Source organism: Euphorbia lathyris, chromosome 8, assembly GCF_963576675.1.
Source record: "Euphorbia lathyris chromosome 8, ddEupLath1.1, whole genome shotgun sequence".
NCBI lineage: Eukaryota > Viridiplantae > Streptophyta > Magnoliopsida > Malpighiales > Euphorbiaceae > Euphorbia > Euphorbia lathyris.
The window spans coordinates 57496729-57524702 of NC_088917.1; the positions used below are offsets into that span (position 1 = coordinate 57496729).

The 27974-nt window shown below is 38.8% G+C and overlaps 2 protein-coding genes across 3 annotated transcripts; one reads left to right on the forward strand and one right to left on the reverse strand.

The window, feature by feature from the left end:
* The first annotated feature begins 13452 nt into the window (after nt 1-13452).
* LOC136202717 (thylakoid lumenal 16.5 kDa protein, chloroplastic) lies at nt 13453-18993 on the forward strand. The gene is made up of 4 exons (XM_065993505.1): nt 13453-13866; nt 15060-15199; nt 15286-15358; nt 18690-18993. The coding sequence occupies exons 1-4, from the start codon at nt 13506-13508 to the stop codon at nt 18797-18799; spliced, it is 684 nt and encodes a 227-aa protein (XP_065849577.1). The 5' UTR covers nt 13453-13505; the 3' UTR covers nt 18800-18993.
* A 178-nt stretch (nt 18994-19171) lies between these two features.
* On the reverse strand, nt 19172-27615 carry LOC136202716 (methyl-CpG-binding domain-containing protein 11-like). 2 transcript variants are annotated; one of them, XM_065993504.1, is made up of 3 exons: nt 27365-27615; nt 20412-20780; nt 19172-20211 (listed from the first exon to the last, which is right to left on the reverse strand). In XM_065993504.1, the coding sequence occupies exon 3, from the start codon at nt 20206-20208 to the stop codon at nt 19435-19437; it is 774 nt and encodes a 257-aa protein (XP_065849576.1). In that variant the 5' UTR covers nt 20209-20211; nt 20412-20780; nt 27365-27615; the 3' UTR covers nt 19172-19434. The 2 variants fall into 2 exon arrangements, with proteins under 2 accessions (XP_065849576.1, XP_065849575.1); XM_065993503.1 differs by lacking the exon at nt 20412-20780 and having other exon boundaries at nt 27365-27612.
* Between the last annotated feature and the right edge of the window lie 359 nt (nt 27616-27974).

Sequence of the window (27974 nt, forward strand, 5' to 3'; positions counted from 1 at the left end):
TAGATTAAGCAGTCTTATAGCCTCACCGATTTGCTCTATTAAGCACTGACTGTATGACACCATTTGCTCGTTGGTCTTCAGTTGCTCAGTGTGAAGCTGAGCAAAGAGCATTTTGAGTTCAGAGGAAGTGGCGTAGTCAGTGTTCACAGCGGACAACTTCTGGACTTGGTGATGGAGAGAGTTCAGATGTTGAACTGGTGTCAGCTGTATTTCTGCCAACTTGGCAATAGAATCCTGCTTAGCTTGCTGGGCTTGGAAAGATAAGATGACATTCAGCAAATCTTTAAGTCCCTTAACTTCATTGAGAAGCTGAGTGACCTGAGAGAGCTGGGTAGTCTCGAGAATAGTAGAACCAGCAGTAGGAGGAGTGGAATGTTGAAGTTTCCGGATTAATGCTTGCACTGAGTCGATGATCTTTTTGCCAGACTCAGTGGCATTCAGATGGACATCAGTATGACTAGAAGGAAGTGGAGTGAAAGGAGTACCCTGGTCAGTGACTGGAAGAGTATGCTCAATCTGCACTTGAGTTGGAGGAATTGGTGGTTGATCAGCAGAGAGTTTAGTTGTGGAAGTAATAACCTGAACACTGTCTGTGCTGACGGCAGAAGGATGAGGAGTCAGCACCATGCTTGAGGACACAACATGGACAATAGACGGTTCAACCTGACTGGTTGATGTTGCTGAGGCATTGGGGTCGGCATGTTCCTGTTGAGAAGAAACAGAGGCTTGTTTTTCCAATTGCGCAGATGTAGTGGAAGTGGATTGGCGATTGAAGAACTTAAGTTGGATAGTAGAAGGGTCCTTAGTTGTCTTAGAGAGGACAATGTCAGGAAGAGTTGGAAGTTTTACAGGAAGTTCAAGGACTGGCTTTTCACTGGCCTTGACCAACTTTCGCCTTCTACGAGGTGGAGTGTCAATATGGGCAGGTACTCCTGAGTGAGTAGGGGAGGATTCCTGTTGCTCAGTATGAAGCTGGTCAGCTTGCTCTTCAACTTGATCAACAGTGTGTTGGTCAAGTACTTGCTCAATTCCTGCAGCCAACTCAGTGTCGACATGCACATCTCCACTAGCTAATCCAGTGTTAGCATCCTCAGCTTCATGTTCGCTGGCAGTTTCCTCAGAATCCTCAGCGTCATCCTGACCGCTGGCTTCTTCTTCTTCTTCTACCTCACTACTATCTCCATCAAGTTCTTCCTCAACTTGAGAGATGAAGTGATAATCTAGTTGGACCTCAGGCTCCTCAGACTCAGCACCTGTACCTTGACACTGGGTGAAGTGAGAGTCACCCGGTACTATGAAGTCGGTCGGTATACTTCCAGAGGAGTCAAAGTTGAAGTTTTATGCTTCTTCTGAGGTTGCTCAGCAGCTTCCTCAGTTCCAGGCTCACCTTGCCTGGTTCTCTTCTCAGCTGACTTACCAGCTGACCTCTGCCTCTTCGCTGGAGACTCAACATTTTTAGAAGGAGTCTCAGTAGATTTCCTCTTGCGAGAAGCTGGGGCCTTAGTTCTTCGCCCCTTCTTTGGCTCAGCAGTTTCCTCAGCTTGGCCAGCATCAGCAGCAGCAGTAGCAGCAGCTTTACCTTTCTTTAAGGGCTGTCCAAATTTCAGTGCCCTCAGCGAGGATGCTGTTGTCTCAGTACCTTTAAGTTTCTCCTCTCCTTCGAGGTCAATTTTGTGATCAATGAGGATTCTTGTTATGATTGACCCGAGCCTCATTGTACCAGTGTTGCGAAGGAACCCAGCAACGAGAAAGACAGGCATGTTGATGGGGGTGTACATCAGCATGTGCCAGATAAAACACTGCTCAAAATTTGTTGCTGATGTAGTGCAGTTTATCTTTGGGTAGATAAAATAGGTCAGCAAGTAGTGAGCCATCTTCTGGTGCTGACCCATTGATGATGCTGAGACTTCTCTTGAGTAGCCCTCAGGTTTGCAGAATTTGTGTACATAATTAGTCTTGTCCTGATCGCCTGATCTTCTCAGCCTTGCTCCCTCAGTTTTGAGCTGGAGAAGATTTCCTATATAGAGAGGGTTGACGAAGATGGTTTTGCCTTTTACCTCAGTGCACAGGTAGTCAGCGTTGTCGTTGGCAACCTTGAGGTTGTGGTAAAACTCCCTCACTAGGTCAGGATAAGTTTCATCCCTGACAGAGAACAGTCCGGTCCATTCATTCTTGGAAATCCATTCGGCAAATGGCTGTTCATTCTGTACGAAGTGCTCTGAAACCCATCTAGAGGGTTCAACTTTCCATTTTCGCACATTCTCAAAGACTTTGGAGTAGGTACGAATTTTCACAGTCTTTCCTTGACCAGAGTTTGAGTTTTGGCCAGTTTTTCCCTTACTTGGCGTAGGGGGATTTCTAGTAGGTTCATCGGAGCTGGTCTTTTGGTGGCCGACACCGGAGACGTTGAAAGATAACTTAGTCATTCTTCGAATATGGAAAACTTAGAGGAATTTGAGAGAGAAGAGGTTCAAAGTAGTTTCTTTGCCTTTAGAATTGATTAAGCGTAAAGAATAAAAGATGGGGAAATTCCCATAATTTATAGACGGAATGAACGGTTGTGGATCTTAATCGAATCCATGTGTCAGTTCTGCCTTAGGATTGTGTACCGACAACGATCCTGGCATTTATGACACATACGGCGAATACGTCATCCTAGGGCTATACGCGTGCTTTGCATTTATGCTAACGGATCTAACACTCAGTATTTAGAATGTCAAGCGTTTGATATTCTGAGTGGCCAGTAATACATTTACGGATGATTTTAAAGTTTAAGTTTAAAACTAATTTACTCAGTGTGCAAGTTACTCAGTATTTGATGTTCAGTAAGTTTCAATGAGTTACTCAGCAAACAATCAATCATTCAGCATAGTAATTCACTCAGCATTCATATTTATTTAGCACAGGAATTTACTGAAGAGGATTAAACATACCAATTGCTTCTCTCAGTATGCTGAACTGCTCACGGGCCAGTGGCTTCGTGAAGATATCCGCAAGCTGTTCATCCGTTGGGACAAAGGTCAGCTTGATCTCACCCTTGAGTACATGGTCTCTAATGAAGTGATGTCGGATGCTGACATGCTTCATTCTGCTGTGTTGAATTGGGTTCTTGGAAAGATCAATTGCACTTTTGTTGTCACATTTGACTTCAATTGTCTTCGTTTGAACACCATAGTCTTCAAGTTGTTGCTTAATCCATAGGACTTGAGCAACACAATGACCAGCAGCAATGTACTCAGCTTCAGTGGTAGACAAGGCTGCTGACGCCTGCTTTTTGCTGAACCAGGATACAAGACAGCTTCCTAAGAAGTGGCATCCTCCAGAGGTGCTTTTTCGTTCCAGCTTATCTCGTCCATAGTCAGCGTCAGTGTATCCAATGAGTGTAAAATCATGAGTATTTGGATACCACAAACCTGCGTTCACTGAGCTTTGCAAGTATCTAAGGATTCTTTTTACAGCAATGTAATGAGATTCCTTAGGGTTAGATTGATATCTAGCACAATAGCATACTGAAAACTGAATGTCCGGTCTACTGGCTGTTAAGTAAAGTAGAGAGCCTATCATACCTCGATATAATTTGTTGTCTACTGACTTACCATTCTCGTCAGCGCAGAGGACAGTGTCAGTGCCCATAGGAGTGGATATTGGCTTGCAATTCTCCAAGTCATATTTCTTTAATATCTCCTTGGCATATTTGGCTTGACTGATGAAGATGCCATTCTTTCCTTGTTTAATTTGAAGACCGAGGAAGAAGTTGAGTTCTCCCATCATGGACATTTCAAACTCAGTCTGCATTTGTTTGCTAAACTCCTTGCACATTGATTCGTTAGTTGCACCAAATATTATATCATCAACATAAATTTGGGCCAGCAGGGTATCTTTACCCTTTTTCTTAATGAATAAGGTTGTATCAGCTTTACCCCTAACGTAATTTCTAGTCAGCAGGAAACTGGTCAGCCTCTCATACCAAGCACGTGGTGCTTGCTTGAGGCCGTACAGAGCCTTTTTGAGTTTGTAAACATGGTTTGGGAACTTAGGGTCCTCAAAACCTGGAGGTTGATTTACATAAACCTCCTCGTTTATAACTCCATTAAGAAATGCACTTTTGACATCCATTTGGAATAATTTAAAATTCATGTAAGATGCATATGCACATAGAATTCTAATTGCCTCTAGCCTTGCCACTGGGGCAAAGGTCTCACCGTAGTCAATACCTTCTTGCTGACTGTAGCCCTGAGCTACAAGCCTTGCCTTGTTCCTGACTACGTTTCCTTGTTCATCCATCTTGTTCCTGAAGACCCATCTTGTTCCGATGGTCTTTTGACTCTTTGGATGAGGTACTAGCTCCCATACATCGTTTCTTCTGAATTGATCGAGCTCCTCTTGCATTTCGTTCATCCAGAATTCATCGTACTCAGCTTCAGCGAAATTCTTCGGTTCTTGTACTGAGACGAAGGCAACATTGCTGAGGTACTTCTTGAGTTGATTCCTCATCATCAGGGTATTCCCAGCAGAATCAAGGATCACACTCTCTGAGTGCCCTCTTGGGATCCTTATCTCTTTAGGTAGATTTATGTCTTGTGCTGTTTCTGTTTCAACAATCTCTGCAGAAGTAGATGGGTCAGTAAAAGTAATCTTAGGTTCACTCTTACTCTTGGTCAGCCTTTTCGTGAATGACTCCGTAGCTGGTTCTGGGTCAGCAACGGTTACTGAGTGTGGATCATCTTCGGTCAGCGGCTGGTATCTACCTGTAGGGTCAGTTTCGTCGAACTCTACATGTATAGACTCTTCTAAAACTTGAGTTCGTTTATTAAAAACTCTGTATGCTTTGTTGTTTGTTGAGTAGCCCAAAAAGATAGCCTCATCAGCTTTTGAATCAAACTTTGCTAAGCTATCTTTGGTATTTAAAATAAAACATCTACAGCCAAAGGCACGAAAGTATCCAATATTGGGCTTTCGTCCTTTCCAAAGTTCATAGGGGGTTTTCTTGAGTATAGGTCTAACTAGAGCCCTATTAAGAATATAACATGTTGTGTTAACAGCTTCTCCCCAAAAATACTTTGGAAGCCTATGCTCATCCAGCATTGTTCTGGCTATTTCAACCAGAGTTCTGTTCTTTCTTTCCACAACCCCATTTTGCTGAGGTGTTCTAGGAGCAGAAAAATTGTGGTCAATGCCGCTGGCTTCACAAAATTCAACAAACTTTTGGTTCTTGAATTCTCCACCGTTATCACTACGGATATGTGCTAATTTTAGGTCTTTTTCATTTTCAATTCTTCTAACCAAATTTGAAAATGTCTCAAAGGTCTCATCCTTGCTGGTCAGCAAGATAACCCACGTATACCGAGAGAAGTCATCTACAATGACCAAGGAAAATCTTCTTCCACCCAGACTCAGCGGCTGGACTGGACCAAAGAGATCCAAGTGTAGCAACTCTAACGGACGTTTAGTTGAGACAATATTTTTGCTATGAAAAGATTGCTTGGTTTGTTTTCCAGCTTGGCAAGCGTGACATAACTGATATTTTTGAAATTTAAGTTCAGGCAGTCCCTCAACCAATTGCTTTCTTGCTAGTTTGGCCAGGAGGTCCATGCTTACATGACCAAGTCTCCTGTGCCATAGCCAGGAATTTTCTTCCTTTGATACTAAGCATACAGTTTTTGAAAATTTTTTCTCTAAGTCTAGCATAAAGACATTATCTATCCGAGGGACAGTTAAAATTAACTCATTTGTTTTACCCTCGTATATTTTACATCCAGTAGCATCAAATATAACTTTTCTCCCATTGTCACATAGCTGAGCTACGCTGAGTAAGTTATATTTGAGTCCGCTGACTAGGGAGACAGATTCAATAGTAGGATTACCTCCGATGGTTCCTGACCCTACTATCTTACCCTTCTTGTTGTCTCCAAAACTTACGCTCCCTCCTCATTTACGCTCAAACGTGATGAACTGAGTTTCATCACCCGTCATATGCCTTGAGCATGCGCTGTCAATATACCACATCTTTGACTTCTCGGCACATCTCAGGCTTACCTCATTTGATTGCTCCTCGTCTTCTGATAGGTCAGCATGCTCAGAGACGCATGGCTCAGCAAGTTCGTCAGCCATGAAGCATATATTTGCTGACTTGGTGGCCTCAGTTTCTGTGGATAAAGACTCATCGCTGTCGCTCCAAGTAGCCACCATTGCTTTCTTCCCACTTTTCTTGTCTTTCCTCAGTGTGGGGCAGTTTGACTTAATATGGCCAGTTTGATGGCACTCAAAGCATGTAATGGGCTTTGAGCTGTCCTTTCTGTATTTGCTGTCACTTGAGTCAGCCTTATACTTATCAAACTTTCTGTAAGGCTTTTTAGAGTATTTGTCACTCTTCTTGAATAGCCTTTTCATCTTCCTTGTGAACATAGCCATCTCCTCATCGTCAGTTGAACTCCCGTCAGTGGAGTCAGCTTTCATGACAAGTGACTTCTGCTTCTTGTCTTCAGATTTTTCCTTCACCTCAAAGTTTTTCATGGATATCTCATGGGTCAGCAATGAGCCGATGAGTTCGTCGTATTTGTAGGTGGTTAAATCCTGAGCTTCCTCAACTGCTGTCTTCTTTGCTTGCCAGTCTTTAGGAAGACTCCTGAGAATCTTTTTGACTTGTTCTTCCTCAGTGAAGATTTTCCCAAGTCTCTTGAGCTCATTAATGATGTTGGTAAACCTTGCATTCATGTCTGAAATGCCCTCATCATTGTTCATCTCGAACAGCTCGTAGAGTCTCATCTGCTGATTTACCTTGGATTCTTTTACTTTATTTGTTCCCTCGTAGGTGACTTCCAGCTTTCTCCAGATCTCTTGTGCCGACTCACAACCTGAGATTTTATTATATTCTGCAGCATCGAGCGCACAGTGAAGCATATTGATAGCCGAAGCATGGTTTTGGAGCTTCTTAAGATCATCCTATGTCCATTTGGCCTCAGCTTTTACAACTGTTTGGCCAGCCACAACCTCGACAGGTACAAATGGGCCTTGGACTATAGATAGCCAGGCACTCATGTTTGTAGCCTGAATGAAGTTCTTCATCCTATTCTTCCAGAAGGTATAGTTTGACCCGAAGAATAGGGGAGGCCTAGTAATGGACAGCCCCTCAGGCAGTATTTGAGTTGTTTGGTTTCCAGGGAGAAACCGAGTGCTGTTTTGGCCCATGGTAGGGATCAGCTCAAGGTTGTTAGACCTTTTAGAGTGAGCTTTTAAGCTCTGATACCACTTGTTGGTCCCTTGTAAGGTTGCAAGTATAGTTCCAAGGGGGGGTTAGGAACTATTTAAACTTTTTCGCAATTAGGGCAGACTTCTTTTTCTAAAGAAAAAGGTTTGAACAGCGGCGCTGAGTAAACAGCAAGATACTGGCTTAGTCAACAGGTGACTAGGTCAGTTTCTTAGCTTGAGTCAGGAGATAGCACTTAGAGTCTATTCCTGAGCTCAGACGTTCAACGCGCACAACTCAATTTGACCTCTTTACTTGGTCAGTTTTGATTATTTAAAGCAAGCAATATAAATAAGGAGTTAAAGGTAAGAAATACTTCACTCAGCAGATTTATCCAGGTTCGGCTTCTTCTAAGCCTACGTCCTGTCCCCGGAACACGTTCCGAGATTTCAAATCCTCTACTGAGCTCTTTAAAGGTAGAGCCTCAAACCCTTTACAATATCAGCAATTGAGTATGATAAGAGTACCTTCCTCTATACTTCTACTCAATCCTAATCTCACGCTGAGTACTTAAAACCGAGTACTCAGCCTCTCCTTTCTATCTCTAGAAATGATAAGTGTTTTGTCCTAATACAAAGATGTGCTAAGACACTTTAGACGATTTAACAATCACTCTAGACTTTTACACAAATATAAGAAATTGTAGTGTAAGATTTGCTTTGCTTCTTTGCTTGCAGAACTTGTAGAAATTTGGTCAGCGTAACTGCTTGATCAAGTTCTGTGTCTTGTGAAGCATATGATGACACTATTTATAGAGAAGTCTGGACGTCGGTCATTTCGAATTTCAAAATAACCGTTGGAGGGAAACGGTTATATGTCGTTGTCATCCTGACTTGCTCAGAGCTCTCGGCCAATCACAATCGTGTATCTTCTGTCCTCGGTCAGCTCAGCAGATGGTCTCTCCTTTTATGGTAAGGTCAACTGGACAGCATACTGTGTCGTCTGAACTTTGCCAAAAGAGGAAACACTTTGTCTGGAAGTTTTCCTTCGCCAGCTGCTGTCTTGTACGTTTGTCGAGACTACTCAGCAGCTTCATCTTGAAGTTGTTCCCGAAGGTCTTCTAGATCCTTCCGTTTGCTGAGTTGCGTTTTGTTCAAAACGGCAACGTCTTGACATACGCGGGCCGAGTGAACTGAGTTGTTTGACTTGGGCATTGGCTTTCGTAATGGGCTTGGGCCATTTAATCCTTATGTCTTATAACAGTTTTAACTCAACATTGAACAAACACATTAGTAGAATAAATTAAAGCATTTAAACTTGGTGTGTTTAGAATATGTATTTTAATTATACTTAAACAATTTTGTCAAATCAAAATTATGTGGAAAGGTGTTTCAGCAGTTTCCACCTTGGAAAAGATGAAGGAGTTCCAGTCTGATTTCTACTTCGACAATGTAAATAATAAACCTGATGAATGGCATGAAGATGCCCTAGTAATTGAGATGTTGATAGGAGACTTTAAATTGTGCAGGGTTTTTGTTGATATAGGCAGCTCCGTCAATATTATCATCTGAAAGATCTTCGAGAGTCTTTGGAGCATAAAAATTGACCACGAGCACAACTTATTTGGTAGGCATTAGTGGACATACCATACCTCTCCTAGATAGTGTTCATTTGAAAGTCGAGATTGGAGACTTCGGGCCCAAATGGAGAAGAACATCTGAATTCCTCATGGTGGAAACCACCCTTTCTTATAATTCCATTGTAGGAAGACCACCTTTGTCTAGCTTAGCAGGGACCTTGTCCATTCGACACTTGGCTTGGGAAATTCCAACTGAGGAAGGTATCACCATTGTGCAAGGAAACCACTTGGTAGCCCACCAGATGTACATGGCATATTTGACCATGAAACCTCATGTAAAAGGACAAAAAAGAAAAAAAAAACGAGAAAGAGTTGAACCCGTAGGCTCCTTAGAGACATTATGGTTAGCAAAGAGTAAACCAATTAAAATAGCTATCGAGCTTTTCGAACCATTTAAATTAGGCATCACTAAATGTTTAGAAGTTAACATTGATGCATTCGCCTGATGCCCATCCGATGTTACGGGAAAATCACCAAAAGTCATGATACATTTGTTGGTCCCGTGTAATGTGATAGTATTAGTTCCAGGGGGGTTAGGAACTAATTAAACTTTTTGCTTGAAAGGCTGACTTATTTTAATTTTGATGTTATTACTCAGTTTTTAGGTCAGCGCCGCTGAGTGTGTTTTGAGACAGCTTTAGTCAATTTACTAACTAGAGCTGTTTCAGTTGTGAGTTGGGAAGCAACACTTAAGTCAGTTTCCAACTCAGCACTCAGATTACTCAGCTTCAGCGTGTACAGGTTATTTTACTGAGCAATGTTAAGCAAGCGATACATACATAAATATATCAAGAGAAAGGGTTAGAAGTTACTCAACAGACTTATCCTGGTTCGGCCTCTCCGCCTACGTCCAGTCCCCGGAATCCTTCCGAGCTTTTTCAATCCTCTACTGAGCTCTTTAAAGATAGAGCATAAACCTTTTACAATAGCAACTGAGTATGCAAGAGTACCGTCCTCTATTCGTCTACTCAATCCTATCTACCATTGAATACTATAACCGAGCACTCAGCTTCTCTCTACCACTGAGTACTATAACCGAGTACTCAGCTTCTCTCTACTGAGCTCTTTAAAGATAGAGCACAAACCTTTTACAATAGCAACTGAGTATGCAAGAGTACCGTCCTCTATTCGTCTACTCAATCCTATCTACCACTGAATACTATAACCGAGTACTTAGCTTCTCTCTACCACTGAGTACTATAACCGAGTACTCAGCTTCTCTAACCTTTTACAGATGATATAAGAATTGTTCTCACCTAATGAAGAACACTTTAGATGAATAAAATCACTCTAGACTTTTACACAATGATTGGAATTTGGTGTAAGAGCTTGCTTTTTCTTTTCAGACAGCTTCTATTTTGGATTTTCCAAATGAATTGACTTAGTGAAGATTTGCTTGTCTGTCTTTTTCTCTTGTATATAATCCAAGTGATGAATTGGCCTTTTTATAGTGATCTTTGGGGCGCTAATGATTTGCATTTCGACATAGCCGTTGTGGGGGAACGGTCTCCTTTCGTCACCACTTGGTCAGCTTTCAGAGCTGTAGGCCAATCCTGTCTTCTGTTTTAGACAGGAGCCAGGTTTGTCTTCTTATGCCAGATTTGTCTTCTTACACTAGGTTTGTCTTCTAGCAGAAGTCAGATGGTCCATGCTCTTTCTCGAAAAAGTCTTCAGGACAGATTTTCGAGGCTTCTGATTTGTTTCAGAATTTCGTCAGACCTTATCTTCCAAGTTGACAGATCATTGATGCTGACCTGACGACTACTTAGCTTGACTCGGCGGCTTCGCCTTCAAGCTTTACTGAAGAAGACATTTCTTTCGCTAAGTTGAGTTACATTCTACTCAGCTTCTGCTGTGTGACTTGCTTTTGCTGACTTTGTCTTGTCTTTCTCTTTTAGACTTTTAGTTCATGTTCTTGTTACTTAACTTACTCAACATTGAACAAACTCATTAGTACAATTAAATCAAAGCACTTAAATTTAATTGTTTAATCATGGGATTAACTTAAATAATTTTGTCAAATCAAAATCATGTGGAAAGGTGTTTCAACAACATTCACTAAACATCGATGAATCTATAGGAGGCATTTGTCAGAAGAAACGAAACCATGACCTAGGAAAACAAAAGGTAATCAACGTCGAGGTGAAAAAACTAATAGAATATGGCCACATTGAGCTGGTCCAATATCCCAAGTGGAGAGCCAATGTAGTATTAGTCAAGAAAGCTAATGCAAAGTGGAGGCTCTGCATAGTCTTCACTAGCCTGAATAAGGCATGCCCAAAGGATTCACAACCCATGTCGTGCATTGATATGCTAATTGATCCTACATTAGGGTATGAAGTCTATTCCATATGCGATGCAGTCCAAGGTTATCACCAAATACCCATGAACCTAAAGGATAAAGAAAAAATCAGCTTCATCACCCACGAAGGTACGTACTACTACAATGTAAAGCCCTTTGGCCTAAAAAATACAAGAGCGACATATCAATGACTAGTGAACAAAATATTCAAATATCTAATTGGAGAGAAGTATAGGTGTATGTTGATGACATGATCATAAAGAGTCGCATGAAAGAGGAGCATTCCAAAGAGCTTCAATTGGTCTTCTCCATTTTGAAATCTTACAATCTTAAGCTCAACCTAGATAAGTGCACCTTTGGGGTAGATTCAGGGAATTCTTGGGGGGTCCATGATCTCCCAAAAGGCAATCGAGGCTAATCCTGACAAAATCCAAGTAATAACCAAAATGGAGTCACCTCAAAAGCTTAACAACATGCAAAAACTAAATGGAGATATAAACACTTTAGGAAGGTTTATTTCCTGCTCCGCCAAAACATGTGTACTGTTTTATAAAATCCTGAAGGTGTAAAAGACATTTAATGTATAGACGAGTGCCAGAAGTCATTGGAAGATCTGAAAAAATTCTTGACAACACCACCCCTAACGAGTAGACTCGAAGTAAGTAAGACACTTTATCTCTATATCAGTGTGGCAGATGAAGCCGTAGAGACTGTTCTAATACGGGAAGAAGGGTGAGAACAGTTCCCATTCTATTACATAAATAGAGTACTTAGAGACACAAAAACACGCTACCCCAGGTTAGAGAAGTTAATCTTTATCGTAGTCATCATGACTCAAAAGCTAATGCATTATTTCCAAAGCCATCTAATAGTAGTCCGACATGCCCCTTTGGAAAATCCTCCAACGACCAGAAATATCAGGAAGGCTAGCATAGTGGGCTCTAAAACTGGCGGAATTCGAAATCTCATATGAGCCTCAAAAAGCTTTTAAAGCTCAAGTACTAGCATATTTTCTGATAAAACTACCTCACGAAGAAACAAACATGAAGATTTGGAAGGAAACATGAGAGGTATTTATGGATGGTAGTTCAGGAAGGGAAGGAGTCATACTTGGCATGTTCATTAAAGGACCCGAGAGGATCCTATTAAAGTATGCAGTAGCTCTCAACTTCCCAACAACTAACAATGATGCCAAATACGAAGGATTGATTCAGGCTTTACAAATTTTAAAAGTGATCAGACTAGACCGAGCAATAACCAAAAGTGATTCAAAACTGATTGTAAATCAGTCCACAAGTCAATACATGGCAAATAAGGATTCCATGAAGTCAAATATGCAGATGCTTAGAGACTTGTTAGTCGAAGCCAAACTAGAAGAGCGCAAAGTAGAATTGTAGAGGATCCTTCAGGAATAGAACGATAAAGCTGATTCATTAGAGAAAATGGCATCCTTCCAGGACGGACCTCAGATATGTACATGCTTGATAGAGCAAAAAGCAAAACTTTGCACAAAAATGGAGGAAATCATGTTCATAGACAACTCGACAGAGTGGTTTTACCCAATATGAAAGTACAAGAATTTTCACATGCACCTTAATGAGCAAATGAATTTGCCCATTCACCGTTAGATATAGACTTATTAAATCTAAGCCTCAGGATGCTTTGAATCTCCACCTTAGAATTCTAATAAGCCTAGATCTAACGGTGAATAAGCAAATTCTACTTGCTCATTAAGGTGCATGTGATCAAGACTGAATGAAAGTATGCCACAACGGAAGAGCTTCCAGTAGACAAGAATGAAATGATCAAAAGGTATTCAGTCATTGGTAAAAACATATAGGTTAAATCTTATAAAAATTGTTTTTCTAAAAAAAATCTTATAAAAATTGTAAATTTTGATGAAAAATAATAATAATAAATGAAAGAAAAATTAAAATATATATTAAATAAATATAGATATAAAATAAAAAATCTATATATCGTAATTAAAAATAATTGAATCTGTTTGTGAGCTGAACATGAAAAAATTAACCGATTTCAAATTCGAGTCGAGCTCTATCTAACCGAATTTTGACTTACCCGAGCTTGAATAGTTTGTGAAATAACAACGCTAATTAACACCCTACATGTATTAAGCCTCTAAAATTACATTGATAAGTCCATAAAAAGAGTTGCATTAATAACAAAAGGATTAAATTTGACCAATTTAAATTTAAACATAAAGACTAGGGAAATCAGATGACTATAATACCCTTAAGTATTTTTTAAAAATGGGTGGATGAGATTACAGAAATCCAGCAACCTTATCCTCTTGAAAGACTTGCAAACTATCAATTACCTCAAAATTTCCCACCAAAAAAATACCACAAATTGAAGCAATGGCAACAACAACGACAGCCTTCCTCTCAACTGCAAATTCCTTCCTGTCTTGTTCTCCACCTTCATCATCGTCATCTTCTTGTTTGTGTTCTGTAATATATTATCCACAAAAGTACAATTCCAAAAGACAGCTTATATGTTGCAGAGCTTCTTCTTCAAGTGATTCACAACCAATTTTAACCAAAAGAAGCTTATCTATCTGCTTCTTCACCAGCTATGTCTTTTCTCTGGCAAATTCTGGTGCTAATGCAGCTATTTTAGAAGCTGATGAAAATGACGAACTAATGGAGAAAGTCAAGAGGGACAGAAAGAAGAGGATTGAAAGACAAGGTGTTATCAATTCATCTAACAAGGAAAAAGGTTCCAATTCATACTCTATTTTTACTTTTGTTTTGTCTTGATCATTGAAATTCGACAGCGGAAATATACTTTAAATTCATAGCTTAGTCAATTGAGAAGAATTGGTTTAATAGCCTTCTCTGCTTGTTTATATTATACGGATTAAAAGACTTCAATAATATTGTTTAAACCTTTGTTTGAGAGTTTAGAGGTTAATGGAGTTGAGAGTTAAAAGTAGATAATGGAGATAATGGAAGTCATGGAAAGGAATGATAAAAATTAAGGTTGTTTGGAAGTTTATAGAATTTAAATGAGTTTAAATCTGTAAGTAAAGTTAAATTTACTCTGCAGAGACAAAAAAAAAAAAAAATTTAAAAATGTTTACGTTACTCTCATTAAGCTCCAATTTGGAGGTTAGAGTTTGGAATCTTAGAGTAAGTAAACTTTTAACCTCATTAACCTTCATTTACTCTAAGAAAACAACTCTCAAATAAGGTTAACTTAATATTTAACCTTCCATTACTTCCATTTACTCTCATTAACTCCCTCCCAAACAAGGGCTAAGAGTTTTTAGTGAATTATATTAAAGACACTGTTTGTTAATGGTTTGAGTTGTTTCGATGATTTGCATATTATTAACAATGTATACTACTTAATCTATATTAAATCATTTTATATTATTAATTATAAATAATATAATACATATTTTAATTGTATCTATATAGTAATTTATTTATTAATAAATAAAAATATATAAAATACAAATCGGATGATGATCCTGTCCGCCCCATTAGCTTCTACCATTTTTTTACAATCTTGTTTAGTCCAAATTCAACACTTAGGACATCATAATTTTAGAATGTGTGTTCATTTTTAACAATCTGTCTTAGTAATAAGCTTCAACCCTCCTTTTCTATATGAGATTTAGTTAATTCTTAACTCATTGTCTATCCCTTAGAATCATTTCTTATTCAGATCTTCTACTCCAGTAAACCCTCAGTTTCAATTGGCCTTGGGAGTGGGAGGCCTACCCTTAATTTTCTACATGAAAATGCGGTTATACTTGAAAGTTGAAAGTTCCCACTGCTAGAAATAGTCTGGTTTTGTTTCTTGAAAGAGAAATGTCTCGAGGCTTGAAAGCCATCTCTTGTAATGTTGTTGATTTCAAGTAGAATGATGATGCTTCGTTTGATTGACATTGTTTAATGGTGCAGGATACTTACAGGATCTAATTTACAAGCTAAGCAAAGTAGGACAAGCCATAGAAAACAATGATTTACCAGCAGCAAACTCAGTTCTTGGAGGAAACACTGATACAGATTGGGTCCACAAGGCAAATCTAGCTTTCTCTAAGGTCCTTTATTTTACTTTATTTTATAACTAATGTATTCATTTTCTTTAAAGATGTTAAATTTAAATTGGTTTTGTATTTGGTTACAGCTGAGCTCTGGTCCTGAAGAGACGAATGAGGTGGATGCATTCAATTCATCACTAGCTTCATTGATTTCATCAGGTCAGTTATACAACAACAACAAAGCCTTAGTCCCGAAATGATTCGGGGTCGGCTAACATGAACCATCATATAAAACCGTGAAATCAAGTCGAGTCAGCAACACAAATTCGCTCCCTCCACTCCGTCCTATCGACTACCATATTTTCCTCAATTCCCAGTAAACTCATATCACTCTCGATCACCCTCCTCCAAGTTTGCTTAGGTCTTCCCCTACCCCTCACCACTACATTCCTTTGCCACTCTTCGGTTCTCCTAACCGGCGCATCAAGCGCTCTACGTCTCACATGGCCAAACCAACTTAGTCGGTTTTCTCTCATTTTATTCTCAATAGATGTGACTCCTACTTTTGTCCTAATTATTTCGTTACTCACCCGATCCTTTCTCGTATGACCACACATCCATCTCAACATACGCATCTCCGCCACCGACATCTTATGGATGTGGCAGTGTTTCACTGCCCAACACTCCGTACCATATAACAATGCTGGTCTAATTGCCGTCCGGTAGAATTTCCCCTTCAATCTATTAGGCATGCCGGGGTCACAAAGGAAACCCGTAGCACTCCACTTCGACCAACCAGCTTTAATCCTATGAGCAACATCTCCATCTACTTCTCCATCCGTTTGGATAATAGATCCTAAATACCGGAAGCAATCCGAGGCCTGAACAACTCTCCCATCTAGGGTGATTGTCCCTGCCTCCCTACTCCTATGGCCGCTAAACTTACACTCCAAATATTCCGTCTTGCTTCGGCTCAACTTAAAGCCTCTAGATTCTAGAGTTTGTCTCCATAGTTCCAACTTACTCTCCACTCCTTCTTTCGTCTCATCAACCAACACAATATCATCTGCAAACAGCATGCACCATGGTATACCATCTTGAAGTGAACTTGTTAGTTCATCCATAACGATGGCAAAAAGAAATGGGCTTAGTGCGGAGCCTTGATGCACTCCAATCGTAATAGGGAACTCTTCAGTCTTCCCAACACTTGTACGTACACTCGTGCATGCTCCCTCATACATGTCCTTTATGATGTCAATATATTTCCGCGAAATGCCTTTCCTTATCAAGGCCCACCAAAGTACTTCCCTTGGTACCTTATCATATGCTTTCTCCAAGTCAATAAAAACCATATGCAAGTCTTTCTTCTTATTTCGATAGTGCTCCATTAATTGTCTCATTAGATAGATGGCTTCCATAGTTGATCTTTCCGGCATAAAGCCAAACTGGTTTTCCGAGATCTTCACTCCTTAGCCTTTGTTCGATCACTCGCTCCCAAAGTTTCATAGTGTGACTCATTAATTTGATTCCCCGATAGTTGGCACAATCTTGGACATCGCCTTTGTTCTTATACAAAGGGATTAAGATACTTTTCCTCCATTCTGATGGCATCTTATTGTTTCTCCAAATTTTGTTGAAGAACGTCGTCAACCATTCGATTCCTCTTTCTCCCAAACATCTCCAAATCTCAATAGGGATGCCATCAGGTCCTACTGCTTTCTTCAATCAACTTCATCTTACTTAATGCCATTTTGACTTCACCTTTTTGAATTCTCCGCAGGCATTCATGATTTATCATATCGTGATGGATACTTATATCTCCCACATCTTGTCTGCGATCTCCATTAAATAAGTCATCAAAATAGGACCTCCATCGTTCCTTGATATTCTTATATCCAACTAGGACTTGCTGGTCCACATCCTTCACACATTTAACTTTTCCGAGATCTCGCGTCTTCCTATCTCTCATCCGAGCAATTCTATATATGTCTCTTTCCCCTTCTTTCGTATCCAATCTGGTATACAGATCCCGATTCACCTTTGCTCTAGCATTTCGTATGACCTTCTTCACTTCCCTTTTAGCCTCTTTGTATTTTTCGTAGTTCTCGTCACTCCTACATTTCCCCAATATTTTATAAGATTCTCGTTTACTCTTTACTGCTTGTCGTACTTCTTCTGTCCACCAAGATATGTCCTTACCCGGTGGCATGCTACCTTTAGATTCCCTTAGAACTTCCTTCGCTACTTCCCTTATACTATGCTCCATCTTAGTCCATATCGAATCTATATCTAAATCCATATTACAAGTCCAAACATCTTTTTTGGTCATCTCATCCACAAATTTTTGTTGATTATCTCCTTGCAATTTCCACCACTTAATCTTAGTCTCTACTTGTGGTGTTTGTTTTCTTATACATTTCCTACTTCGAAAATCAAGCACCACTACTCTATGTTGGGTTGTCGTACTCTCACCAGGGATCACCTTACAATCAATATAACTCTTTCTCCAAGCACCCCTTACTAAGAAGAAGTCAATTTGGCTCGCATTACCGCCACTCCGATAAGTCACTAAGTGGGATGTTCTCTTCATAAACCATGTGTTCATGATACTCAAGTCATAGGCTGATTCGAATTCCAAAATATCATTTCCTGCTTCATTCTTATCTCCAAAACCATACCCTCCATGAACACTCTCAAACCCATCTCGCCTAGAACCCACGTGTCCATTGAGATCACCCCCCAGTACCATTTTTTCATCCCTAGGAACCTGTTGCACCACTTCCTCTAAGTCCTCCCAAAAAGCTTGTCTTATAGAGACATCTAATCCTATTTGTGGCGCATATGCACTAATGACATTCACAACCTCATCCCCTATCACTAGCTTGACACTCATAATTCTATCGCTCTTCCTAGACACCGCTACTACATCATCAATATACTCCTTATCAATAAGAATACCTACTCCATTTCTACCCTTATCCTTTCCTGAGTACCAAAGCTTATAACCCCAAGGAGCTATCTCTCTAGCCTTGGCTCCAACCCACAAATTTAGTTTTCTGGTTGTTGATATCAAGGATCCACTAGCTAGCTGATGAGGTCTTTGGCAGAAGAAAGGTAAATAGAGCCAGTCCTAGTTCTGCATTCTGATGCTTAAGTTAGAATTTTGTGAAAAGGATAGACTTAGAGAACTTAGAGAGATTGTACCTTATTCTTATACACTATAGTTTATATGTAGATCGCTGAGCTTTCTATAACACTCTCGGAGTAATACATCCAATCAATCAATTGATAACAGTTCAACATATTTTTTTTTTAATAACGTCATCTCCTATAGAGTGAATGCATCCATCTTTTGATTAGTCGGATCCTATAGAGTGAATGCATCCATCTTTTGATTAGTCGGATGTATTACTCTAAATGTGACCTCTGTATAAATAAGGCCGGTTTCTAGTTGTTGGTGATTTAAAACTTCGATGAACTATTAGTTACTGTTTATATCAGTTGTGATAATTCTCATCAGCTTAATAATGGTTTTGTTTACAATTTGCAGTTACTCGGAATGACATAGAATCCTCCAAAATTGCCTTTGTATCATCAGCTACTGCATTTGAAAAGTGGACAAACTTGACAGGATTGGTCGCACAACTCAAAGGGCTTTAAGTATCAAGTTTTTTACCTGTCTTTTTCTTAGTCATTTTTTTAACAGTACCTTAAAAAGGAGTATTCTTTGCTCGACATTCTTGAGCTTCGGCTACGAGTAACAAAATTTCATAGCGTCATGTATTTCAGATTTCTCTTTGTAATGATTCTTTCTGCTTCAAAGTTGGATCTGTCTGAAGTAGTTATACAACCAACCCTGTTTCCCTGAATAAAATGCAGTTACAGTAAACATTTTAAGTTGGGAACTAGCTAAAATACAACTTATTGGTAACAGCATTACAAAATTTGAACCATTATTTGCGGTACCACTGACCTGAATAACTGGTAAGAGTCACCTAATTGTGCGAAAATGAAGTTGAAGCTTTGTTACCATAATAGAAGCAAGTGAATTAGTTAGACAGAAGTTAATTATTCTCGGCTGCCTGCATTGCACAAGGCAGTTATTACATTATATCCATAAAAGCAACTTATTACAGAACGGGAAAGTTGGTCTAGAAACAATATATCAAACTGTTGCTGCCATGCTTCAAGTTTAACAATAAGAGTGAGTTGCTACATTATACATCTAACACATTTCCCTATTCATGTAATGTCTCAATGAACAATCACATGGCTTAACTTCTCCTTGTACCATATCAGTCATTATTGCCAATAACAGCTTTACCCTTTAGTTCTCCTTCAGAACCCGGAACACTTCCGTTAAGTCCCTCTTTATCTTCTCCATCAGCTACACATTTCTCCTTCCTCATGGTTGTATCTGCTTCGTCTTGTTCCCCAGAACCATGTCCTTTAGATGCCTCAACCTCTGGTTGCTGCTCAAACTTTTCGCCCTCAATATTTGCCTTTTCATTTTCAGGTGCCCGAGAATTGTCTGATGTCCCTTTTGAATGCGCAGGCTCCGTTTTATCTTTATCCTCTACAGTTTCATTAGATTTATCGACATGTTGACCAACTTTAACTTCTTCACTAGAAGCTTCAGTTTTAGCATCAGTTTCTTGTGGATTATCTTTCTTCTCTTCCTCATTTTCTTTTCCACCGTCCTTTCTAGCTTCTACTTCTGCAGCATCTTCTCTAGGTTTTTCAGCTTCCTGCATATCAGATTCTTTTGTCTCCTCAGATCCTCCTGGTGCAGTTTCTGTTTTTTCAATCTCTCTTTTAGAATCTGATAGCTTCTTGCTTCTTTTCTTTGGAGGTTCACTTTCCTGGGGCGGCACTGCCTTTGCCTTCTCGGTAATCCTTGTTGATCGCCTAGGGGTCTCACCAGTGCCCCAATCAAACTCAGATGCAACTGGGCCTCCGGGGTGTGCTTTCAGGTACTGATCCAGTTGTCTCTTGCTAGTGATTTCCTCTCCCGTAGGGGCAGTGAATACAATCTCATTTTTCTTAGCAGTTCCACTCTTTTTGGGCATCAACTGAATATGAACATAAACACCATCAAGTTGAATACTCAAATTGACTGGAACAGAGAACCAAACCTCAAATTTTAAATCTAGCAATTTCTAACTGAAGATTCTACTTTCTAGGCATGGAATAAGGTAAATTACAGCCAACAAAAGGCAACCATGGTAAAAAAAAAGAAAATCAATAGACAAGAACTTCATTCTTTACTCACATATCCGAGCAGGTCTGTAGATGTTCCATGAAGTGGATTAATCCCTTCCAAATGCAGGAAATGAGGTAACCGTTGAAACTTTCAGATGCAAGGAATGAAGAAACAAAAGCACACATATGCATTGTGAAACAAAGGTAATATTTATTAAAAACATTTAGAGTAGTCCTGTTATGGACCAATCTTATTCAATCACTAAATTGTTCATAAGTGTCATAATTCGGCTATCTGCTTGATTTTTAGACCTGAAACCCGGAAGTGTGAACTTGAATGTTCTCAAATACTATTCCTTAGCCTTCCTTTTCTTCTCAATCATGAGAGAACTTGAAGCATTCTTTAGTACAATACACATTGTGCACATAATAGTTGTACCTGAGGAAAGTAATTTATGGTTGTAGAATTCACCAAAAATAAGACAAGGAAAAAATGGGAAATCTGGGAAATGCGAGTGACAGATTTAGCAGATAAACTTGGCTGAAAGGACATTCAACAATTTGATTTACTAGGATATTAAGTTTAAATTCCAAGAACTACCAAATCTTAAATGGGAACATCAAGGAAGCAAAGTACTTTCAGATGGTTCCGAAGCTAACCATAGTAGTAAACATAGAACATGCAGGGCCAACTTAATGCGAGATGGAAGCTCCGAAATGCTAGAGAATGTGATTTCTAATGTAAGAAGTGATGACAAATGTGCAGAGATAAGGTGAATGAAATGATTTGGATAGTGGATATGGCACTCAAATTCACGAATTCCATCTCAAAATAATAGTATATGATTTGGCCAACCGCCAACCAACCCCAGTAACTTCAAGAGAATGATCAGTCATTGCAATGATAATACACACATTGTTCATACAAGTTACTACATGCTAAAAATGTCATCATAAGAAAACTCTGGTAGACTCGAGGCATGAACTACAACAACAACAAAGCCTTAGTCCCGAAATGATTCGGGGTCGGCTAACATGAACCATCATATAAAACCGTGAAATCAAGTCGTGTCAGCGACACAAATTCGCTCCCTCCACTCCGTCCTATCCACTACCATATTTTCCTCAATTCCTAGCAAACTCATATCACTCTCCATCACCCTCCTCCAAGTTTGCTTAGGTCTTCCCCTACCCCTCACCACTACATCCCTTTGCCACTCTTCGGTTCTCCTAACCGGCGCATCAAGCGCTCTACGTCTCACATGGCCAAACCACCTTAGTCGGTTTTCTCTCATTTTATTCTCAATAGTACTTTTGTCCTAATTATTTCATTACTCACCCGATCCTTTCTCGTATGACCACACATCCATCTCAACATACGCATCTCCGCCACCGACATCTTATGGATGTGGCAGTGTTTCACTGCCCAACACTCCGTACCATATAACAATGCTGGTCTAATTGCCGTCCGGTAGAATTTTCCCTTCAATCTATTAGGCATGCCGGGGTCACAAAGGAAACCCGTAGCACTCTTCCGCTTCGACCAACCAGCTTTAATTCTATGAGCAACATCTCCATCTACTTCTCCATCCGTTTGGATAATAGATCCTAAATACCGGAAGCAATCCGAGGCCTGAACAACTCTCCCATCTAGGGTGATTGTTCATGCCTCCCTACTCCTGCAAACAGCATGCACCATGGTATACCATCTTGAAGTGAACTTGTTAGTTCATCCATAACAATAGCAAAAAGAAATGGGCTTAGTGCGGAACCTTGATGCACTCCAATCGTAATAGGAAACTCTTCAACACTAGTACGTACACTCGTGCATGCCCCCTCATACATGTCCTTTATGATGTCAATATATTTCCGCGAAATGTCTTTCCTTATCAAGGCCCACCAAAGTACTTCCCTTGGTACCTTATCATATGCTTTCTCCAAGTCAATGAAAACCATATGCAAGTCTTTCTTCTTATTTCGATAGTGCTCTATTAATTGTCTCATTAGATGGATGGCTTCCATAGTTGATCTTCCCGGCATAAAGCCAAACTGGTTTTCCGAGATCTTCACCGTCCTCCTTAGCCTTTGTTCGATCACTCGCTCCCAAAGTTTCATAGTGTGACTCATTAATTTGATTCCCCGATAGTTGGCACAATCTTGGACATCGCCTTTGTTCTTATACAAAGGGATTAAGATACTTTTCCTCCATTCTGATGGCATCTTATTGTTTCTCCAAATTTTGTTGAAGAACGTCGTCAACCATTCAATTCCTCTTTCTCCCAAACATCTCCAAATCTCAATAGGGATGCCATCAGGTCCTACTGCTTTCTTCAACTTCATCTTACTTAATGCCATTTTGACTTCACCCTTTTGAATTCTCCGCAGGCATTCATGATTTATCATATCATGATGGATATTTATATCTCTCCTTGATATCCTTATCTCCAACTAGGATTTTCTGGTCCACATCCTTCACACATTTAACTTTTCCGAGATCTCGCGTCTTCCTATCTCTCATCCGAGCAATTCTATATATGTCTCTTTCCCCTTCTTTCGTATCCAATCTTGTATACAGATCCCGATTCACCTTTGCTCTAGCATCTCGTATGACCTTCTTTACTTCCCTTTTAGCCTCTTTGTATTTTTCGTAGTTCTCGTCACTCCTACATTTCCCCAATATTTTATAGGATTCCCGCTTACTCTTTACTGCTTGTCATACTTCTTCTGTCCACCAAGATGTGTCCTTACCCGGTGGCATGCTACCTTTAGATTCCCCAAGAACTTCCTTCACTACTTCCCTTATACTATGCTCCATCTTAGTCCATATCGAATCTATATCTAAATCCATATTACAAGTCCAAATATCTTTTTTGGTCATCTCATCCACAAATTTTTGTTGATTCTCCCCTTGCAATTTCCACCACTTAATCTTAGTATCTACTTGTGGTGTTTGTTTTCTTATACATTTCCTACTTCGAAATCAAGCACCACTACTCTATGTTGGGTTGTCGTACTCTCACCAGGGATCACCTTACAATCAATATAACTCTTTCTCCAAGCACTCCTTACTAAGAAGAATTCAATTTGGCTCGCATTACCGCCACTCGGATAAGTCACTAAGTGGGATGTTCTCTTCATAAACCATGTGTTCATGATACTCAAGTCATAGGCTGATGCGAATTCTAAAATATCATTTCCTGCTTCATTCTTATCTCCAAAACCATACCCTCCATGAACACTCTCAAACCCATCTCGCCTAGAACCCACGTGTCCATTGAGATCACCCCCCAGTACCATTTTTTCATCCCTAGGAACCTGTTGCACCACTTCCTCTAAGTCCTCCATGAACCTGTTCTCTTCATAAACCTGTTGAACTAATTCAGAAAATGTTTTTGATTAAGAAAATGGTGTCTATGTACAGCCTAACCAGCATTCTTCTCCTATCTAAGCAAACAGAACACTGAAACCAACAAGAATAATAATGAAAGATAAAAGAAAGAGGTCCATATCAGAGAGAAAAGCGATCTCCCATCCCAAGTTAGAAGGCGTTTGGCTCCAATACCAAATAGAGAAAAACTGACCACTCAATGCTGTCACGGCAACCTTATACCTGCTTGTACTATGGAAAAATCACTGCCAGCCAACTCACCCTTGGACTTTCGTCCTTTCCTTTTTTCTGGAATTGACATTCAGAAATTTTCACCCACATGTTAATTGGCCCAGCAATTAACCTTTCTCACTTCTATCAAACTCTAACTTACTGCCCCATCCATGTCGAACAAACCTTGGGATATTAAGGTCAATGTTTTTTAATTAAATATGTCCAACACCCTGAATTGACTTAAACCTCAGTCAGAAGAGCATATCTTGGTAATTACCAAAAATTTAAAAATGAAGTAATTGAGATTGCTTGTCGGTAATCATTAGAGATGTTAGAAGAAAATAAATTTTCGATTCGCTACCAGGAAACATTCGCTAAAAGAAAACAAGAGTGGATGAAACTGTAAGTCCAGGAATAATTTTCCCTATGTCTGTTGGACTAGGAGGAATTAAAACTTAGACAAGGTCTTGGAAGAAGGTTAGTTTAGAAAATGGAAATGACAAAATCTACATGACAGTCAAAAAATCCATTCTCACCCAGGTGCACTTTCTTGGCATTATATTCTCCCTATTTCATTCTGATAACCATTTTTGTGAAAAAGCAACAAAAGAAAATTCTTTCCTCCTATTATTTTTCCATCCTTAGTTGTTTTGGCTTCAGAATTCCACAAATAATTGGAGTATATAGAACTAATATGCTTTTGACAATAAAAGCATTCTGATAAATGAATATTATCATTATCTAGTGCAATAGTCTGACACAAGATTATCAAAAGAACTTGGAATCTTCATGAAAATGAAAATTCTACTTCCTTCCCCAAAAAAGAAAAATTTCCAAATAGAACTTCCTCTTCATCCATCCAAACCATATAATACCATACGTCCTTACTTTTAGAATATATGCCTCCTTCAAGCGGCTGATTTCACAAAGCAAAGCTCACCCAAAGATGAACAACTTAAACAAGCCAAGAAAACTAAGGCCGACTTCAAACAATGAGAAGTACACAGGTCATATTAACCGAGTCCTTCACAGTTGAACAGTGGAAACCAAACTACCATCTTTTCTGCATCTCAATAAACAAAATTTGACTGAACCATGGAACTTTGCAAATATGTGGAGAAAATGTTTTTTTCTTTGGAGAATAAATAACACTATTGTATGTATAAGCTAATTAGAATAAAAAGCAATGAAATCCAGAGAAGATGATATGCTGGTCTTCTCCAAGCTAGCTAGCATCTACCAAAGATCTTCTGTCAGAATAGAATTGGTTACAAAGTCTGTCCACTAAACAAACACTTTACCTCCAAAAGAAAAAAATTCAACGAAGTTGAAGTATTACTTACAAACTTCATTTATTGAACAAAGGCTTCACGTCCACACTCAATTTCTTAAGTCTTAAAAATAAGAAAATATTGAAATTCTTTATGACCATTATGTAGCATAATGGTGGAAAAAAAAAAACTAAGCTCCTGAAAGGTAATCCAAAAATTACCTACAAAACAGTGGTAGCAATTCTACGGATAATCATGCTCAAATCACTAAAATAGCTAAAGCTTGGGCAATTTTCTTGTTTAATTCTTATTATGGTATGTTAAGTTAACTAAAACAATGACCTTTTCTCCCCTATGCATGATTGAGCTGCCGTATGAATGATGCAAGTCTCATATGAAGCATAGATACTTGTATCACAATTGGACTTAATAAATTTTTTTCTTCGGTAGAAGGATGGAATAATTACAGAAGGAAGAGAGTTTAAAAGGTTACAGGAAGATTTGGCCAATAAAAACTTTTTTTTTTTTTGTCTCTTTTTTCTATTTGAAGGACACAAATCTCACACATGCACTCATATAAAGGGTTTTTCCATGCCTCATGTTGGCTTAATAGGAGAAACATTTTAAAAAGGAAGGATAGAAATTAAATTAAAGAAATCAAAAGAGGCTTATATATTAAGATATTATCTAACAACAAGGAGCAGATACTCCCTAAGACTCTTTCAAAGTGTTCAATCAAACCTATGACTCTTAATTCAAGATAATTCAAATAAAATGGCATCAATATCGAATACCTTGCATTCAAGTGCTATTAAACCATAGAACAAAAACAATAGTGATGCATAATTCTTCATCACGCTAATTTGTAAAATGCAGCATAAGCACTTCGCAGGCATTCCAAGTTTGAGCTTGAGCTCAAGTTAAGTTGTGAAAAAAACTTAATTTCCTCTCAAAGTTCTAATTCAGAATTAGAGAATTAACTTCATGTCTTCATGCTATCTATTATAAGTTCTCAACAACTATTCTAAATTTGTTCAAGTAATATGTCCATAAAATGTGCAAGCGAAATCAATTCCCATCCTAAAACTTAGCTTTTCAAAAAACAATCTACACTTTAAACTTCCATCAGAATACATGTATTCAGTATTCCTATTGAACCCCATTAAAATTTTGACATTTAGAAATGAATTAATTAAGCAGAACATCTGAAGTCTTAAGCATAGAGTTGAAATTCACTAAAATTAAATATCATCACCACAAAATGCTTACTTTATTAACCCAACAAAATTTTCACATTTAGAAATGAAATAATTAAGCAGAACATCTCAAGTCCTGTGCATGGAGTTGAAATTCACTAAAATTAAATACTATCATAACGACAAAATGCTTACTTTATCACCAACACAATGGACGACTTTGGTTCCAAACAGGAAATACACAGAGAATGCTGTTCAGTTTTCACAGCCCCAATTATCATGGTTAGATTATGCTGATAAACTAGTTAGGGAAATGCTGCCAATTATGACATGTTAAACTAAAAAGCCTAAAAATGGTTGCTTTAGTAATTGACTAGAATACAAGTAACATCATAGCATTCAGGTAATGACATAGAATAAATGAGCAGAGCCGCACATGTCATCAGAGTTTTTTTGTTTTGTTTCACAGCTTTAATTGAGAAGCTTCCCACTTAAAATAAGATGTCGACAATGGACATAACATCAACTGAAAAAATGTTCACCCCATAAAAGCTTTAAGCTTAAAGAAAAGTATAAATTGGAGCTACTGCAAGAAAAGAAAGACTAACTTAAAAAAGGAAACAAAAGAAAAAACAAAAAGCCCTCAAATCCATAAAACAAACGCCTCTTCCGAAGGAACCCTAAGCAATGAGACCAATAATGGAAAAAGAAGAACAAAAATATGAAGGAACAGAAACGAAAACCCAGAAAACCCCAAAAATCCAACACAATCACCAACTAGGAAGCAGATATAAATAATTGGAAGCAAACCCTAAAAAGGAACCAAAATCCAAGTAGAGAGAGAGAAATTAGAAACTCTAAAAACAATCCAGTGTAAACCCACAAACAAATTTAGCAAAATTGGTAAAACAACAAAAGATAAGGGAAAATGGGAGAGAAAGAGAGAGAAAGAGACCTTCTTTTTCCAGCCAGAAGGAGCAGGAAGCTCCAAAGAGTCATCTTTTATCGAAGTCTCCTCTGCTAAAATCGTCATTTCAAGAGGAAAACATAAATATATGCAACTACGCAGAGAAATGTTGAAACAAGTAGAGGAGAATAAAAGAAATGTGAGAGAGAGCAGGAGTTGTTATCCAACTTCAAGCAAGCTAAGCTACGAATCCAAACCAACAACAACACCTTCTGCCTCTGAATTCTGATAACCGTTTGATTTGTCTTCTTTCGGACAGATTTTGGACGGTGCATTTTCAGAGTGACACCTGTCCCCTTTTATGATCGGTTTACGGTTTGGGTCTAACCAGTCCTTTTGTTTCGGTTGTGGTAATAGCATTTGCATTTTGACACTGTTAGACAACCTGTTATGGTTGTTAGAACCTCATAATGGATTAGATAATGTTTAATATTTAGTAGGCAGATGTAATAATAATAAATAAAATTACAAATACAAATACATCCCTATAAAAGGATGAAAAACCTTAAGTGTGACTTGCCTGATCAGAATATTTTAATGGGCTCTATAAAAAAAAATCACATTAAAATTTCATACTTTGTGTAAAAATATAATATTT